Source organism: Medicago sativa, chromosome 7, assembly GCF_051527215.1.
Source record: "Medicago sativa cultivar Bolivia chromosome 7, Bolivia_mono, whole genome shotgun sequence".
Lineage (NCBI taxonomy): Eukaryota > Viridiplantae > Streptophyta > Magnoliopsida > Fabales > Fabaceae > Medicago > Medicago sativa.
In genome coordinates this window covers 101,631,005-101,649,752 of record NC_140755.1, presented here as the reverse complement: position 1 = coordinate 101,649,752, position 18,748 = coordinate 101,631,005, and the positions used below count along the sequence as shown (strand labels likewise).

At 33.2% G+C, this 18,748-nt stretch overlaps 3 protein-coding genes across 3 annotated transcripts; all 3 read left to right on the top strand.

Moving 5' to 3' along the window:
• The first annotated feature begins 1,888 nt into the window (after positions 1 to 1,888).
• Positions 1,889 to 3,494, top strand: LOC146911377 (uncharacterized). The gene is made up of 3 exons (XM_085724580.1): positions 1,889 to 2,028; positions 2,120 to 2,195; positions 2,295 to 3,494. The coding sequence occupies exons 1-3, from the start codon at positions 1,957 to 1,959 to the stop codon at positions 3,227 to 3,229; spliced, it is 1,083 nt and encodes a 360-aa protein (XP_085580706.1). The 5' UTR covers positions 1,889 to 1,956; the 3' UTR covers positions 3,230 to 3,494.
• A 4,150-nt stretch (positions 3,495 to 7,644) lies between these two features.
• Positions 7,645 to 8,272, top strand: LOC146911376 (histone H4). The gene has a single exon (XM_085724577.1). The coding sequence runs from the start codon at positions 7,722 to 7,724 to the stop codon at positions 8,031 to 8,033; it is 312 nt and encodes a 103-aa protein (XP_085580703.1). The 5' UTR covers positions 7,645 to 7,721; the 3' UTR covers positions 8,034 to 8,272.
• A 3,415-nt stretch (positions 8,273 to 11,687) lies between these two features.
• RAD9 (cell cycle checkpoint control protein family) lies at positions 11,688 to 17,122 on the top strand. The gene is made up of 11 exons (XM_085724576.1): positions 11,688 to 11,833; positions 11,926 to 12,045; positions 12,134 to 12,242; positions 13,186 to 13,437; positions 13,505 to 13,617; positions 13,805 to 13,869; positions 14,608 to 14,858; positions 14,927 to 15,083; positions 15,702 to 15,742; positions 15,827 to 16,001; positions 16,818 to 17,122. Exons 1-10 carry the CDS (start codon positions 11,729 to 11,731, stop codon positions 15,964 to 15,966), a joined length of 1,353 nt encoding a protein of 450 aa, XP_085580702.1. The 5' UTR covers positions 11,688 to 11,728; the 3' UTR covers positions 15,967 to 16,001; positions 16,818 to 17,122.
• Positions 17,123 to 18,748: the final 1,626 nt, after the last annotated feature.

The following is an 18,748-nucleotide window of genomic DNA, read 5'->3' as shown; positions in this document are numbered from 1 at the left end:
CAGACAGCCCCTCTATTCTACCTAAGCTTTCCCCGCCTTTTTAGGATTGCTGAGAATAAAGATCAAAGAGTGTCGGAAATGAGATTTTGGCAACATAACACTAGGAATTCAAGCTCCAACTGGTGCAGTCTGCTGAGCTACAAATTAGAGTCACCACGTATTAACACACTGTGCAACAAAATTTTGCTTGTATTTACCTTGTACTTCTCATGTGAGTGTTGTGGTAGGCAATGTGTACTCTTCTGATTTTTTTTTTTTTTTGAAGAAGAGTACTCTTCTGATTGTTAGTTAGATTTCAAGCGGTTTTGCATATTTATGCTAGTTTGCTCTCTATAAATAAAAGAATAAAACTTTTGGAAACCTCTATCGATAAAAGATGCATTTTTGGTTACTAAACATACTTACATAATGATAATGGGTATGCAAATATAACGATAAATGGTCTGTACGTACTTCTTTCCTTTCTTTTTTCGAAGGCAAAAGAGAATTTTATTACTCAAGAAAAACATAGCCTCGCATAAAGAAGACATCACCTATATATTCATGGGTCACAGAAAGATAATATGGAATCATTTTGACTATTCAAATCTGGCCTCGCTAAAGGTAAGGTCTACATACATAGCTAATTCACCCTACATCACATGTAATGTAAGGTGATGTTATTTCTTTTGCGCAAGCGAGTCCTGTCTCAAAGCTCATGAATGATATTCTATCTTAAGTCTGGTCTTATTTATTCATCTCCTTGCAAAACACTCATCTTGCAGTAACCCTAAGGTACAAAACTAAACAACCAACTATCCTGATTGTTTCTTCTTCTGTACACCTCTCAAACTTACCCTCTACTTATCCGTCTGACCGAAAGCGAGGGACAAACACCTATTAACTTTACTTACTCATGAGTAGGGATTGAATCCATATCTTATTTTTGATCAAGGCAAACAAGGTCAACTTCTTTACTAATTCTTTGGGAAATGCATTTGAAAGAAATTTGTTTACAAAATAAATTAATTCAACTAAGAACTTTAAAACCACCTTGGTATAGAATACTCCTTGACTCACTCGTCTTAACTACTGCAGCTGGATTCGCGAATCCATGGGCTTAGGCTAGATATGTATTTACATCACAATATCACCCTATACTCTTCTCATGTGGAAGATCGTCTTTGGATTGAGCTAGAGCTTCTGATTCCGGTTGGTGGGAGGTTCAGGGAGTGATAGGGCAACAAACAATGAACTAATTAAGGATCGATGATCACCAAGAGATTTTGACACCACGTCTCAATCCAAAATATGAATGCATATGGTATATGAGTTACCACTCTTACATATTCAACCTTTAATTCATTCGTAATCGATGCGAGATTAGTCACTCACACTTGAACTCAACAAATAAGACAATGTTTCGAATAAAACCTGTCAAACCATGCATTTTCTTAAAAATCAATGTTTTAAATACATATTGGCCTTTGCTCTACATTACAAAAATTATTATAAAATAAATAAATATCAAATATTTAAAATTCCACATCAAGAGGCATATCTGGGGATGATTGTGAATGGCAAAAGAAGAAATAAAAAAAGTGAAGAGGCATCTGATGCTATATTGATAAGTTTGTGTGTCCAAGTGGATGGATGGATTGGTATTAATTAAATTTGTTTGAATAACACTGAATATGTATATCCCAACAAATACAATACATACGATTCCGTATTTGTATGAAGAAACTTTTCATGCTATGATGTTTTTAAATTCTATTATAAGGTGATGGTGATGATAACTTTATATTATTATTCTGGAAAGATCTAGGAATTTCTAACCATATTCTCCTCCCATTCTTCTTCGTGATCACCTTTTATATACCAAAATTAACCTTAAAGCCTTGTTCTTAATTAGTAACATTTTAGCATCACCCTCCTCTCTTTCTCAACATCGTTATTGTTTCTTTTCACTTCCCAATGGAAGCAACAGAAACACCACCGCCACCGCCACCGCCAGAAGAACAACAGCTACAACCTCTTATGTGCAAGGTAAATCAAACATTCATTCATTCCTCTGCATGCCGTTTTAATAACTCTCTTTCATTACTTCTAACATACGTTTCTGTTCTTGTTCTTTCAGAGCTGTACGTTAAGAGTCTCCATTCATTGTCAAGGTTGCATGAGAAAAGTCAAAAAAGTTCTCCAAAGCATAGATGGTAACAAATCAATGACATTCAAAAGTCAAAACTCAATATCTATTATTTTTTGTTTTCATTTCACGACTTTGTTAATACTATGTTCATTTGTTAACTCAGGTGTTTATCAAACAACTATTGATTTGAAGCAGCAAAAAGTAGAAGTAAAGGGCACCGTCGACACCGATACACTGATTAAAATACTAACACAAACCGGTAAACGAGCTGAGTTATGGCCTGATACAGAACCAATCAAAAAGAAGAAGAAAAAGAAGAAGAAAAAGAAGAAACCAAAACCAGAGAACGGTCAAAACACAGATCAGAAACAGAGTGACGGAGAAAGCAGTGATGAAGGTAACCAGACCGATGGTGGCAACGAAAACGAAGCTGTTAAGGTTGTTGTTGCTGCTACCGAAGGTGGTGGTGGTGGTGGTGGTGGAAGGGGTGGTAGATGGCCACCCGGAAGAGGCGGTGTACAATTTCAAGAAATAAAGCCAGAGGTGAGACATGTTATGAGTTTTCCAGCCGGTAGCCAGTTACCGGTTGCAGAGAAAAAAGTTACAATCGCCATGGAGAATGCGGGGTTAAACGACGGTGGATACAGAAGGAATGGAATTTACTATCAGGGGCAAAGAGGGAATAGTGAAGGTTTAAATGTTACTTTCGAACCTCCTTCTTCCGGTGATTGGAATCAGAATCAGATGCATGGTCATGGGCCTTATGGGCCTGGGTCTGGCCCAGGACAAGTTTCATTTATGGGCCCACCATCTAATGAGAGTCCACCACGGAATCAATACCCACCGCATTATCATCACCCACCAGCTTCTCCTACGGTGTGTGGTGGAAACTTACATACAGCGTATCCTACTTCTATGAGATACGGTGCATCGTATTGTACTTCGTCTTCACAACCGTATTCATACGCTTATACGCATCAAAGTCATGATTTTGATGACTCGGAATCTTATACTTATACTACATCATCTCGTTCACGTACGTCAAATTCCTTTGAATTATTTAGTGATGAAAATCCTAATGCTTGCTCAGTTATGTGATACACTGAAGATACTGTAACCATCATAACGAATTTGCTTAATTAATTAGTTGGTACTTAATTAATGGTAATGGTCATTGTTAATGGGTTTTACTCTGATTGTGGAGGATTTAATGTGAGATAGTACGCTAGAGTATAGTAGTAGATAATTTATGTTTTCTGATGTTAGCTTTATTTACGACAAAGATATCCATTCTATGGAATAATACCAATTTGAAAATCGATGTATGTAATTCCAAGAAATTTTAATTTTAGTTCGTTCATTACTCCCTCCGTCTCTAAATTATAGTCATTTAAGGTTTGTGCACAGTTATTAAGGAAATGATTAATTGGGTTGATTTTGATAGTAAAATTAGTGTCATTTACTAGGGTCCGTTTGGTTCGAGAATTGGGAGGGGAGGGAAGGGAAGGAATTTTAACGGAGGGGAGGGGAGGGGGGATATTTTAATTAAAAGTGTGTTTGGTTCACAAGGGGAGGGGAGGGATTTTAAAATTATTTTATTGTTTTACCTTTAAACTTAATTAAATAAGGATAATAAAGTAACGAAACAATAACGATGTAATCGATAACAACAGATGTAGACGATGGAATAATGGATTAGTAATAGCGTTGTTACAATTACAAGTAGTAATAAAAGTTGTTGCAAGAAAAAATTGTTAATAATATGAAATAAAAGTTGTTACAAGATAATATAACCTATAACCTAATAGAGAAATGATATTTTGACAACCACTTTTTAACAACTTTTGGACAACTTTCTCTCTCATACTCACATAATGTTGTTATCCTCTCTCTTCCTTTTTCTCTCTCCATTGTTTTTGACCAATAAGAAGTGAGAAAAACAAGGTTGTCAACAAAGTTGTCATCAAATGGATGTCAAAATATCATTACTCAACCTAATAATAGTAAAAGTTGTTTCAAAATAATATAACCTAATAATAATAAATGTTGTTACAAGGATAATATTGAGATTTTAAATTAATATAAGGATAATTTTGGCAGTGCAATAAAACTTGCTCCCCTCCCCTTCCCTTTCTAAAAATTGAACCAAACACTTCAAATTAAAAATCTCTCTTCCCCTCCCTTCCAAAACTCTCGAACCAAACGAACACTCTTAATTTTGTATTCGTTTTCGTAAAGTTTTAGTAAATAGTGCCTATTATTCTAAGAATGAATCCCACTGTGACTTTTTGGTAAGGCTTTTGTACCAAAAAGTTCGATTACTCTAGGCTTCAAGAGTACATGTAGCAATCAAAGTAATTTTTTTCCTCTAAACACTCGAATCAAAGACTATTTTATCGAATAACATTCTTAAATTTGTGAAAAAGCTTGTGTGGGCACATTCCTTGTACGCATAAAGTAATTTTTGTGATGCGATGCTAGAATTTTAAGGGGATGTGTTCAATTAAGATTTAAAAGAAAAGTTATGATACAGAAGTCTTGAAGTGTGTGATAAAAACTTTTGTTTAAATTAAAAAAAATGAATGGTATTTAGGATTTTCTATGATTTTAATATTGAGTATAGAGTCTTTCAAAAAAAAAAAATTGAGTATAGAGATCTTGCAGTGTTCAATCAAAACTTTATACAACTTACAAGAGATATGACACAATGAATGGGTATGAAAATGTGAACGTTGATTTTGGTAAAATTTTGTAGAAACTTCACACTTAAATTTGTAGATATGAATTTATATTTGACATTGAGTATGTTTTCTTATTGTGTTTTTGGTGGGGTGGTAGAGAATTTAGTAGTTTTAGTAAAGAGGGGATGGGAGAAAGACAGGGACTAAGGAGATGGTTGTGGTGTGTGAAGAAGATGAACAAGAAAGATGAATTGTTGGGTTTTAAGAGTAGTGATTTATGAGTTTGATGAATTGTTGGGTTTTAAGAAGATGAAGGTGAAGAATGGTTGATGAAGAAAGAAGGGTTGGAGCCACATATGCGTCATAGAAAATGAAGAATTGCTTCTCGCATACCCCGTTCATTTTCCTTTTTTATTTCCTTCTTTTAATTAATAAAATACACATGTGGATTTGTTTTTAAATTTGAAATTTATACACGTGGCATCCAACTCGCTTGATTGGGGTGCCACATATGCGTTAACCGAGTCAAAATTGACTTCTTGAAAAAGGGGCTAAGCATAGGAGTCCACATTTGTTACCCCTTTTTTTTCAATAGGGGGCCGAAATTGCTGCATTTTGAAAGCTAAGGGAAAGAATGTGTTTAAGCCTGATTTTTGTTTTATAACACACACGCGCGCAAGCGCGCGCACACCAAGTTTTGCCACAAATCTTACTTGATCAGAAGAACAACGTCCAACGCATAAATTGATGGTTGAAGAGGCGGGGATATGGGAGGGGTGCCTTCAGAAGACACTCTGACGTTTAAGTCAGTTTGTGGACAAATAAGAATATAAGAGTCTATAAATAGATTGATCGTACCTTGGAGGACTCTTTGAGTCGTCTTTTATAAAGTTGTAAAGGGAGATAATATTTGGTTGACAGTTACGAAATGTGACGTTATGTTGCGTTGTTTAATCGTCCAGGTGTTTAAGAGGGACATAGACGTTATGATTCCAAAAGAATCTTTAATTTCTCTGCTTATTTGAGTTTCTTTATCAAGTTTCAAATTTTGTCAAAGATGAAGCATAGTTTCATGCTTATTAATTGTTATCTATAGTTGTTTTTTCTACGAATATTAAAATGTGGGATGAGATTATTGACCACGGGCATTGATTTTGTGTTTGTCTAATGGATTTCTTTTTTATTTAAGATGGTTGAAGTACTTACCAAAAAAAAAATTTGATTTGGGTATAAACGAATATGTCGTGACAAGATGGAGTTTTTGATGAAGGATGCGATACACTATGTTAAATGTTAATAATTGATTATTCATTAATAGATATACTCGTTTTTACTTTTACCATTGGAAGAAATTTTTGAACTTTTACACTTTCCCCATTTTATTATATTTTTCAAAAAAGAAATGATATAAAGTTTTTCATCTTGGAAGAATGATCTTCCTTTTGACAATTTTTATATGTGGATTTGATTTTTTTTCCCACCTATTTTGGATGATAGGTTAATGATTGATGAGGGAAAAATGGGAGAAGATGACCGTTTCAAGAATTATACTCCCTCCGTCCCATAATATATGACACAGTTGACCCTATTACGCATGCCAATGCATAATTTTGAGCTTAAATATCTTGAATAATATGTTAGGAAAAATTATGAAAATTTGATATTTTGAAAATACTCATCGAGACGAATCTAACGACATCTTATATGATATTATTTATATTTGTATATTAGTAGAAAAATATGGTCAAACTAAGTTAGGTCAAAATTGCAAATTTTCAAATAGGTCATCTATTGCGGGACGGAGGGAGTATGATTTTATTTGGGTTTTTTATGATGTCAAATGAGTAACTCTCAAATTTCACTATCAAATTGGTTTATGCATACACGAGGTGACATGGATGGACATATCAACGTTTAACCGACGAACATGACGGAAAAACTTTTTTGATAAGCATGAAAGAAATTTGAGGACGATTTTGTTATTTTGAAAAATTTAGAACGTAGCATATGTTTCGTTCCACTTTTAAGGTGATTAGAATTTATTCTAAAAGTGTAAAATTAATTATGAGATGTTTAGCTGCAAACGAATCAAATTGATTTTGTTTTCAAAACTGATTATTGTAGTTTTTTATTTTAAAACTGATTTCAACACATAAATTTATAGTTTAATTTTATCTTTTTTAATGTATCGAAGCACAAATTATTCTATCTTTAACTCACTTTTAGTTATAATAAAAATCAATTTTAACATCTTTAAACAAAATATACACAAAATTGACCGATGTTACACGGATAAATTAACTTATTCGTTTTTTTTTTGTTGTGGAGGCCAGGGTTTGAATCCCAGACCTTGCATATATTATACATTGTTCCTATCAACTGAGTTATGCTCACGAGGACATTTATTCGTTTTTATAAGAACTAAAGAATCTTTTTTTTTCATCAATTAAAACAAAAGATTTGACAAAAAAAAAACAAAAGATAAATATTTACATGTAAAAAACACATTTACATGTAATTTCAAGTCATGTTTGTGAATTTGAATTTATACAATTTGCTACTTCTTTATTTAGTTCAATTCATTACACGAGTTAAAAAAAATAGAAAAATACAGTAGAGACACATTGCCACGTCATCGATCCGCGAGAAACAGCTACTCAAGCATTACAACATCAAAGAAGGGATACTGTTCATTGCATATCATCGACGGTTGTAAACAAACAAATAAGAACGACACGGATCGCAATCGTCATCCATCGATTAAATTCCAATCAACGGCTAAAGCCATTCGAAATTTTCTTCAAATCTCCATATAAATACCTGAATTGAGGTAGTTTCATTACACATTTTAAAATCAATCTTCGTCTTCTTCAAATCTTCACGGTTTCTTTTCTTCACTACAAGCGAAAATGTCAGGCAGAGGAAAAGGAGGAAAGGGATTAGGAAAGGGAGGAGCAAAGAGGCACAGAAAAGTGCTTCGTGACAACATTCAAGGAATAACCAAGCCTGCGATTCGTCGTCTTGCAAGGCGTGGCGGTGTTAAGAGAATCAGTGGTCTCATATATGAAGAAACTCGCGGTGTCCTCAAGATCTTCCTCGAGAATGTGATTCGTGATGCTGTTACATACACTGAACACGCTAGGAGGAAGACTGTTACCGCCATGGATGTTGTTTATGCTCTGAAGAGGCAGGGAAGGACTTTATATGGTTTCGGTGGTTGATTTTCGGATCTGATTTAGGGTTTCGTTTGTTCTACTTCGGTTTGGTTGTAAATGTTCCTTTATTTCAGCATATCGATGATTTGTTTATGTTTTAGTGCTTTTGATTAGATTAGTTTTAGATCTGTTTGAATTGAAATTGCACGATCTGTTCGTGATTCTGGAATTTCTAGTATCTGGACATGCATATTTGAATGAATGAATGCATATTTGAATGAATGAATGCATATTTCTTTGCTGCAGTTATCCTTGTAACTTGCATATTTGTTTTTTTAATATTTATTTATGTGAGAGTGTGAAATATGAGCAAATACGTTGGTAAACCGTTTCAGATATACTTATAGTTGGATAATTGCTCTATACATAACAATACGTTATTATTTTATTTTTTTGAAGATGCTAAAATGAAGTATATTATCATAACAAAAATGCCTTCCTAGCACAAGGTGTGCTAAGGAAGAAACACCTGAGAACAAACAAGCATCTGAATAGTATTTACAAGGCTAACGCTTACCACCAAAAGGCAATATAAAGGTAAAAAAAAAAAAACCGTTAGCCAATGCCAAGAATAGAAAACGGACTAAGCCACCACCCGTAAACAGTATGTTATTATTAACTCTTAAGATTGTCATCTGCTTAATTTGATTTTTGTAAAATTTTGGACAATAGTTAGTAAATGGCAGTATTTTTCTCCCTGCTTAAAAATAAATAGTATTCTACTCCAAAAACAAAATTAATTAATTGAATTATTGCTTTTTCTTACCAAAACTTTTACTCCAAAGAAAGGAGCTTGTTTGCAATTCAATACGAGCCAAGTTTTATTCAATTACATTATACTGCTAGTCATTCAGAGTGGTTTGGAAGATTCAAAACATCAATCAATGTTACTCTAGCTTTAATGAATTTAGTATGAATATTGACAGATTCCAAATTTTCAAATGAGACTTGAGAATTTTTTAAGCTTATGACAAAGAACCAACATAACACTAACAACTTACAAGAGGCTGGGGCGGATCTCTATTGAGACCCCCAGGTGTCGTGGCACCCCCCAAGTTTACTATATATATAGTATTATCCATAATACAGCAAGGAATTTTCAGTTGTTCTAGCGGATAGGGGGTGCTTTTTCAAGGCTAAAGGTCGTGTGTTCGACCCTATAGCCAATATATTTTTGATATTTTCTTGTGCATTTTTAATATTTTATCAAAAAAAACGTTCCCAAGGAGAATCGAACCCGCAACAAAATGCTTATTTAAAGCAATTCAAACCACCAGATCACTTATTATTGTATGATATTACTTGAAATATTGTAATATATAAACGTTCATTAAAAGTGGAGTATACAAAAGCATTTGGCACCCCCAAGAAAATAAGTGAAGATCCGCCACTGAAGAGGCATAAACGTTTCGAGTAAGGATATCTCCATTTTCAAAATAAAATGAGTAAGCAATTCGAATAGAGAAAGACATAAAAAATAGATAGTGTGTACCACCGTTAAGTGTGCCTCACCATTACTTTTTTTTTTTGACAAAACCATTACTTAAAACTGACAATGAATCGAATCAACTTGACAATAGTTCATAACTTGATTCAATAAATAACTTGTTGAACCTCGTTTATGAATTAAATGAGATGAATTTGAACTTAAAATTAAGTTCGTTAAATAAACGAGCTGAACTTAAACTGTATATAGTTCGACTCGATTGGTTCACGAGTTGGCTCATTTCCACCCCTACTGTCACTAATTATTTTATGCTTTTTTTTAAACTTTTTTCATGTTTTTATCTTTTCAAATGAAAGAAATGAGTCAGAATGTGACATATGACAACCTTATTTTACAATAAAATAAAATAAAATTATGAAAGAAAGAGAATAAAACAAAAAATCCATGTTTCCGGTGGTAGTTGGGCAATGTCATGTGACATTCATGCCATAATGATGCATAAGTGGATCAATTTTCACCTGGAGGCCATATTTTGAGAAATTGAAGGAAGAAGAAGGATGTCTAATTGTACCCGGTAGTCAAACTAATTACATATCATTATTATTGGATTACAGTGTCACACTGTCACTGCAAGTAAGAAAATGAACGACAATACGAGAATTAATCCTTATGTCTTAAATTATAAGTCTTTTTAGAAAGAAAGAAAAAATTGTCTCAAATTCTAGGTATTTTACAATCTTAATCTTAATATATATAAATGTTAGACAATCTGACCTAACCCTAATCCCGCCCTTTTTGGCGGGTGAATATTTTTTATGAAAAAAAAGGTTTTTCAAGGATTCGAACCGGGTACCTCTTGGTACCACTTTACAACTCTCACCACTAAATCACTTCCTTTTTGATTGAAATATTGTTGCTTCCAAAATTGATATACCACAGTACTAAAACATTTTTTTAAAGACGCAAACGCCCTAGCGGTTCCTTTTCTGATAACAATTTCTTTTCATTTTTAATGGTTCCTTTATTGATGGCAGTATTTATTACTATTATTGTTGTTGTTGTTGTTGTTGTTGTTGTTGTTGTTATTTTCTGTCGTTTACCACATAAAAGTTCCTTTTCATATTTCTTCTTATTTCAGTTACCACATAAAAGTTCATTTTCCTTTTCATTTTTATAGAATTAACGGCCCTTGCGGTTAGGATCAGTTTCTTGGTGTATGCTTACTACGTGTTACGATATTAAAGTTGTATTTTTAAAATTGTTGATAATTTGATTGATTCCGATGATAATTTTGTCAGCCTCTTTGTTTCTCATATATTATTACTTGAAGTTATTTATTCTGACTTTTTATTTGCAAAAATCACTACACTAGATTATAACATTACTTTGATTTCTCCCTCTGACTTTTCAAAAATGTTTACTATTTTTAATTTGTTTATTTTAATTGTTCTTTTAATATGAATGTAATCGAATATGAAGATTGAGAAAAAAGAAATTCAAGAACACAACCTGGTAATATTATTTGGTAAGAAAATAAATTTAATAATTTAAATTAGTGTAATTTTTGCATTTTTTGTTGTTGTTTTTTGCAGTCGTTTCATAGGATAATATTGAATGTACAATCAATATAATATTTATATACAAAACCCGTGCATCGCACGGGTTAGAGTCTAGTTTCAATGAAATATTAATGTCACTTTTTCTATCTTACCATTAACTATTTTATTACTTTATCTTCTTTCAACTCTTTCATTTATCTTTCTCATATTACACCTTTTAGTCACTATTATAAACTCATTTATCTTTCTCATATTACACCTTTTAGTCATTATTATAAATATAAATCTATATTTTAGACCACATACATCATTAATTGGATGAATATAAAATGTAGATTTTTTCTTACAATAATGATTGAAAATGTGTATTTATTAGGGACAATTTTATGAAACAACTTATAATATCTATTTTCTATACAAAATTAATTACATCTATTAATACATCTAAAATGATCAAAACAATTTATAATTTGAGACGGATGAAATATTTATATTTGAAAAAATTACAATTGTTTGAAAGATCTTCCCTTTCCTGTAAAAAAAAAAAAAAAATCAAAAAAAATAATGGACGGTTGATGTCAAATGTCAAATCAAATTTGGTAACCTAGAGCGTATTATAATTTCCCCCTTCTTCTTCTTGTTCTTCTTCTTCCCGCCACTGGGTGTTAGTTCAGAGAGCAAGATCGTGTCGTAGAATGGAGTTCACACTGAGCGATAACTCTCTCAAAACCTTCGCACGATGCATCACGTGCCTGGCACGTATTGGAAACGAGCTCTCAATTCAAGCCTCTTCCTCTCAGGTAACACTCTCTACTTCGTATCACATTTGAATTAGGGTTTTCGAACCATAATTTCAATAATCACTTATTTCGGTGCTTTTGATTTGTTACAGCTTCTTTTCCACACTATCAATTCATCACGTTCTGCATATCAATCCATCAATTTCAAACCTAGCTTCTTTGATGTATTCACAGTTTCTAGTAATCCCGTGCAATGTAGTGTGCTTCTCAAGGTTATAATGGTCTTTTTTTTATATATATTTTGCTTGATTTTAGACTGTGTTTGCAAATGAAGAATTCTTTCTGATATACTTTGATTAGGCTGTTTGCGCTGTTCTTAGAACACCTATTGCAAATATTGATCATTTGACTGTGAAACTACCGGATCCGGATGCTCCCAAAGTTCAGTGGATTCTAGATTGCTACAGTGGTAAGTTGATTTATTTAATAAATTAAATCCACAATCTCGGGTAGTATACACAGACACCGCACACGATACGATACAGACACATCAGCACCAATAATATTATTTGAAAAAATAACATAATTGAATGTGTAATCACATGTGTCTGTGTCCGTGTTGGACACCGGACACGCCTTCGATCATAAGTGTTGGTGCTACTTAGCTGGTAGTTGGTTAATAAGGAAAATATTATAGTATCATGGAAGGCTGATCATTTGATTAACAAGCTTGATTGTGTAGTTCGTTTTCGAATTGAAGTTTGTGGCCCTTTCTACTTTGTAAATGTTATGGAATCCAACCTGCCTGTATAATTTAGATATCGATAACATGGCCCTTTTCCTAAGTGGGCTAGGTGTTGACACTTTTGTTTTTTTATCGGCACTGTATGACATCCAATATTTTGGTAAGCTAAAGCTACTGAGGGTCTGTTAAAGCCCATGATTCAATGTAAATCAGTCTGGCAATTTCGAAATCTGTCACATGTGAAAGTTTTAATTTTAAAACTGTATAGTAGCAATTTTTTCTTAAAATGATCTCAAGGTCAAGGTTGAGGTAATGTTAAACCATATCTGTACCGGGATATCTAGTAATATCTGGGTTACTATGTAAATGGTGGGAAAATACTTGGGTGACATAATGTCACCGTGACATTAAATCTGGGCCACACAAAGGTGTTGTGTTGTGTGGCCTAGATGTGTTGTATGTGTTGTGTGGCCCAGATGTTGTGTGGCAATGTGTGTTGTGTGGCCCAGATTTAATGTCACGGTGACATTATGTCACCCAAGTGCTTCCCGTAAATGGTGCTAGGTATCTATCGTCTAAGCTTTTATTTTGTCACCACTTAATACATGTTTGTGTGTGCATATTTCTCCCGTGTGTGAATTAAAAATGATATTTTATTTAACTGCAGGTATGAGAAAAACCTATTGGATTACTTGCAATGTTGAACCTGACATAACACACTTGTCCCTTGATAGGCAAAAATTTCCAAGCAACTTTGTTGTGAGGCCTCGAGATTTGAATAGGTTACTTGCTAATTTTCAGTCATCTCTTCAAGAAATTACTATCATTGCAACAGAACCTGCTTCCGTACCTCCTGATTCTGCAAATGAAATTGGTGGAAAGGCCGTTGAACTTCGGAGTTATATTGACCCAACCAAAGGTAACAAAGATGCTTTTGTTGGCATATTGATCGGCAGTATATTTAGCCAACGATTTTTTTATGGCAGACAATGATTCATTGCTTCACACCCAGCTATGGATAGATCCTAAAGAGGAGTTTTTGCAGTATGTGCATAATGGGGATCCAGTAGATGTGACTTTCAGTGTAAAAGAACTGAAGGTACAGTTAGCCAAGCCTTTTGATTGCAGTAGAATGTTTAAGTTTTATAGACTTTGACAGAGGTTGCTGTTAGATTATATTAGGATTTTTATCATGTTATCTTCCATAATGTCTGTTAATCTTTCTTCCTCTCGTTCTAATGCTACCTTTTAGGAATGTACCTGATGTTTTTATCATCAAACTGCAGGCATTTCTTTCATTTTGCGAGGGCTGTGAAATTGATATCCATTTACATTTTGAGAAAACTGGCGAGTAAGATGAACTTTGAGCCCATATATTTGATCTTTACATGCTTATCGAATATATCGTAGAAATAGTGTCACAATATATGTTTTTTTTCCAGATGATATAGTTTTAGTTAGAAAATTGAGAGAAGATATTAATTGGAAGTTATGGATATGAAGGCAAACCTCAGTACATGATTTTTGCCTAAGTAGAAGTAAAACAAAGTATGTGGAGTGCAAGTTTAGGATATTATTGACAAATAGGTTCCAACATAGAGCTGAAAATTGGAGAACAGACTATACCGCAAATCTCATGTTGTGAGAGTACCTTGGGTCCACTATTTAAAATGATAGAGAGATAGAGGAAGATTAAGATCCAAGCATTATGCATGAAATGTTGTACAGAACTAGATTCTGGGTGTTAAAAACAAATAAGGAAGTAAACATAATGTCGCAGGCTTGCAGAGGTTAAAACGTTACAATTGAGATATAATATAGAAATAGAATTACAATCATTTGAGAGAAAATTGGGATAGTCCCGATAGTAAAGCAAACAAAACTGTAGGCCAAATCACGAAGAGAAACATAGAGATGAATTATTTCTGTTGTACTAATACACAACAAAACTTTATAATGTCAGTTTATCCATGTAGCCGACTCCACCTGACGAAATAACATTTGGTTGTTTTGATGTTGTGTTTGATAGTTATGAATTATGATGTGTTGTTAATCTTTATTTTTGAATGATATTGTGTTTGGCAAGCAGACCAATTCTCATGACACCTAAATTTGGTTTGGAAGATGGGTCCCACTCAAATTTTGATGCTACCCTTGTACTGGCAACCATGTTAACATCTCAGCTTCATGAAGGCGCTGCATCAGAACCTCCAGTGGTGGCTGCTAGAACACATGCTCAAACTGAAGAAAGAAATGAATCCCCCTTGCAGCAAGAGAACTGCCGAACGAATGCATCAGAACTTCCGTCTGACCACACTCGTATTTGGTCAGACCTCTCAGGTAATTTCAATATTGAGATGTATGATTTGTCATTGATCTAAATTCTCAGTAGCATTTGCATTTTGCAGCAACTGCAGCTAAAAATGTTAGTGGTATGGAAGAAAGGCAGGCACAAGAAGGGACAACTTTGAACGATAATGAACAAAGAGATATTCAAAGGATTAGTACAGTGAAAGTTACAAGAGGAAAATTATTTGCAGGAAATAATCCCATAGATTCCAATTTGTATCCTTAATGTTACTGTTTGTCATAATATGTTATCATTTCCAGCATCATGATTTAGTCTACCCATAATGTGAGGGTGCAATGTTGCAAATCCCACATTTCTTACCATTTGTTTTTCTGGTCGAACTCTCATGTAGCTGTTACAATGCATGTATGTTCATACCATATCATGAGAATGAAGCCCTTTATTTGGATTATAAATTTTCGTTTTGAATTCCTTTCATTTACAGCACTCGCTAACTGCATCATTCCATGACATTGTTAACATGACCGTCAGAAATATACAAAGCATGTACACTTCAAAATAGAATTTATACAGTGTTGGTCACACTTCAAAATCTCCTAAATTGCATCATTTTATTATATTTATAATTGCTTCTTCTTGCTTTTAAAATATCAATATGCTCTTTAGATTTAAATTTGGACTCTCTTTAGATTTAAATTTGGATTGTAGTCAGTTGTGTTAGGTATTATAGTTTTTAAAATTGGATGTTTACTTGTGTCTTTTTTGTTTGGTATTTGGGTCCTATTTTGCATCCCTGCAATTTAGCTAAAAGGTTTTGTTGGGACTATGTTTGACATATGTTGGATTAAGTCTTTACCTTGACTGGTATCTAGCTGCCCACCAAATGAAAATGATCATGTACAAGAGCCTCAAGGTTAGTTATCCAGGCTGGTTAACGAGCTTGTATGATGCTCTTATTGTTCCTTCAGTGACTGATATAATTTATGCATTTATCTAGATATGTTGCCAAATAATGGTCAACCATTTTCACAACATCATCCTAGTAACTGGGTAGATGCTGAAGAGGATGATGAAGATGACGCTGATGAGGAGGAGCCGTACATTCAAGCAACACCACCATACTATGACGAACAATAATTCCTAGAACTCTACTGTAATGTCTCTTTATCTTGGTAAGTGCTCTGGCTTATTCTCGTAAAATTCTGTCTCTTGAAGCTTTCTGACTGTGGTTCGTAGCCCATCATCTATGATTTCAAATTACCGTGTAGCCATAAATGGTTCATTTTCTTGTGCATACTATGTAATTAGGGGAGTATTTTGAAGAGCCTGTTTAGAACTTATATGTCACATCTCATAATATAAGCACTTACGTTGTTTTTTGGATACACTTATATAACTTATGACATGTCTATAACTTATTTTAAACTTATTTCAATTGGTACCCCAGATTAAACTCCTTAAAATTGGTACCCCAGATTAAACTCCTTAAAATATGTCTTATCAAATGCACCTCAAGTCTACCATTTAGAAGTATGATTCTTCGTTTTGCAGTTGCATGCGCATCTATATCAACGCTCAAACCAAATATATTATTGCCGTAACTCTGTCATACGCATCTTCCCTTATCCACACACCACAAAAATTGATTGCAATGCAATCAGTCTAATTTCTAAGCCATAAGTGATCTACATGGTCAGCTTCCTTAGATCACAAGGATACAAAAGTTGGATGTTTTAAATTTATGGTTTTAGATTTGATCATTAAATTTATGTACGAAAAAAATATTGCTAGGAGGATTTTGCCTTTGGTCCTTAAAAGTAATACTTAATTTGATTCAACCTTCCAACAAGTGGCTTATGGAGGAAAATAATAAAGTGAACAAATGAAACACAGGAACTGAAATAAAATATTGACCATTCTTTAGCTGCTCAAAATAATAAATAATATATATGCCATAACTCTCATCTTTCTGTTGCATCTTTTGCCAGCTAGTTTTTGTTGACAAAGAGAACTGGTCTTGGGCCACCAAACCCATTCAGAAGGATAAGGAAGTAGCTACTCGTATTATTTTACATTTGAATATCAGGATTTCCTGCAAGATTAGTTATGGGGGTTCGACTACATTGGACTTGTTCAACTGTTTAAACCAAATTCCAGAAAATCGTATATTTGACATTGGTTTTCTGGATTCTTATTTTCCTGACATGTGAATATATGTTCTGCTAAAAGTCTTTCTTGAATATATTGGGACGATTTGCTACTTGAAAATTAGTGAACAGTACAGTTTTTATCATGAATATACCATCAATTTAGTCTTTAAAGTGTCGTTCCTCCCCTCCAATTTAGCATCTTAAGTATATAAAAATAATTAGTTCTTGAAATATACGAAATCTGTCGATATACTCTAAAAAATATATGAAAAATATGTCATGTTAGTCCCTAACATCTCAATAGCCTAGACTAAATTGACTGATTTTATATTTAGGAACTAAATTAGAGACTAAATTGATAGGTTTATTCTTTTTATCAATATTTCATTGTGATTTTTAACAAATTACTGAGTATTTTTGCTTGAACTTATACTTTGAGTGAGTATATATTTGCCAAAAGCAAATTAGAGTATATTCTTTGGGATTTGGGAGGACATCTCAAAGCGAGGCTGTGGCTGCTGACCCATTCCCCGTCCAATGATTGAATAAATCAAAGTGTGGCGATTAAAAAATGATACCAAAACTTGTTCAAAAAAAAAAAAAAAATGATACCAAAAGTATTAGACGTTTTTGTCATTGCCTGGTTTGTTAGATAAGAGTGGACATTTCTCTCAGATAATTTATAAAAAAATAAGGTGGTAGTATTTTTGTTCATAATTTCATCTATTGAGCTGGAAATGGGTGGAAGCTTCGAAAGTTGAACGCGTAAACACCGTCTAGCAAAATCTGTAAATGTAGGTCCCTTCCACCTTAACTCCCCTCTTCTTTTTTGTCTTTTTTATAACCCGTGAGTTTTTGGAAAAATATATTTTAATAATTCGAAATTCCATCTGGTGAACGAGCAAATTTGACAAAAATTATATTGTCAAACAAAAAGTTTGACAAAGATTTGTTTCAATCAATGATCAAACTTGAGTATATTTTTAGATGGATTTGTCCTTAATTGAAGTTTTTCAATGTCTTGAGTTTAACTCTTTGAATTTCTGTCTCTTTGCACTTGGTTGATTTTGATGCTCCGAATAAAAATGGAGCTTTTCATATTTTTATAACTAACTTATTGTATCATCATCACCAAAAAACTAACTTATTGTATGTTTTTTTTGTTGTTGACGGGTATATTTATTTTATTATTCTTTACAAACTACTCTCGTTTGTACATGTGACAATATTTCTGGTTTACTTATAGCTTCATGCCGGTTAACAATACTAGTAGTTTATTATTGATGCTATAGACTAGTCGGCATGATGATGTACATTTGAAACTCGTTCAAGAATGTAAAGATAAATGCTTGATAATAAAAAAAAGGAAAATGCTAACAAGTGCCCTAAGGGCATTGTTTAAGCATCTAAAAGTAGCAATTTTTGCATTGAAAATTGTACGGTTATGACTTTTAAAAGTGTTTGACTTGTATTTTCAAGACATAGTTTCTTTTTTTAGGTTCCTTAAACAATGCCCTTAGGGCACTTGTTAGCAAGACCCTAAAAAAAATACTTGACAATTTCTCTACATAAAATAATACTTGACCAAGAAGCAAGGCAATCAATATATTTAACAGGCAATTAGGTAAACAATTTCAATAAGAAATTAACATTTATTGTCTATATACAAGTTTCATATACTGTATAGAAAAAAAAAAGTTGTTCATTTAATCAAACATGGAATAGAGATTCCTTAAAAAATATAGAAATGATTTTTGCATAAATTCTAT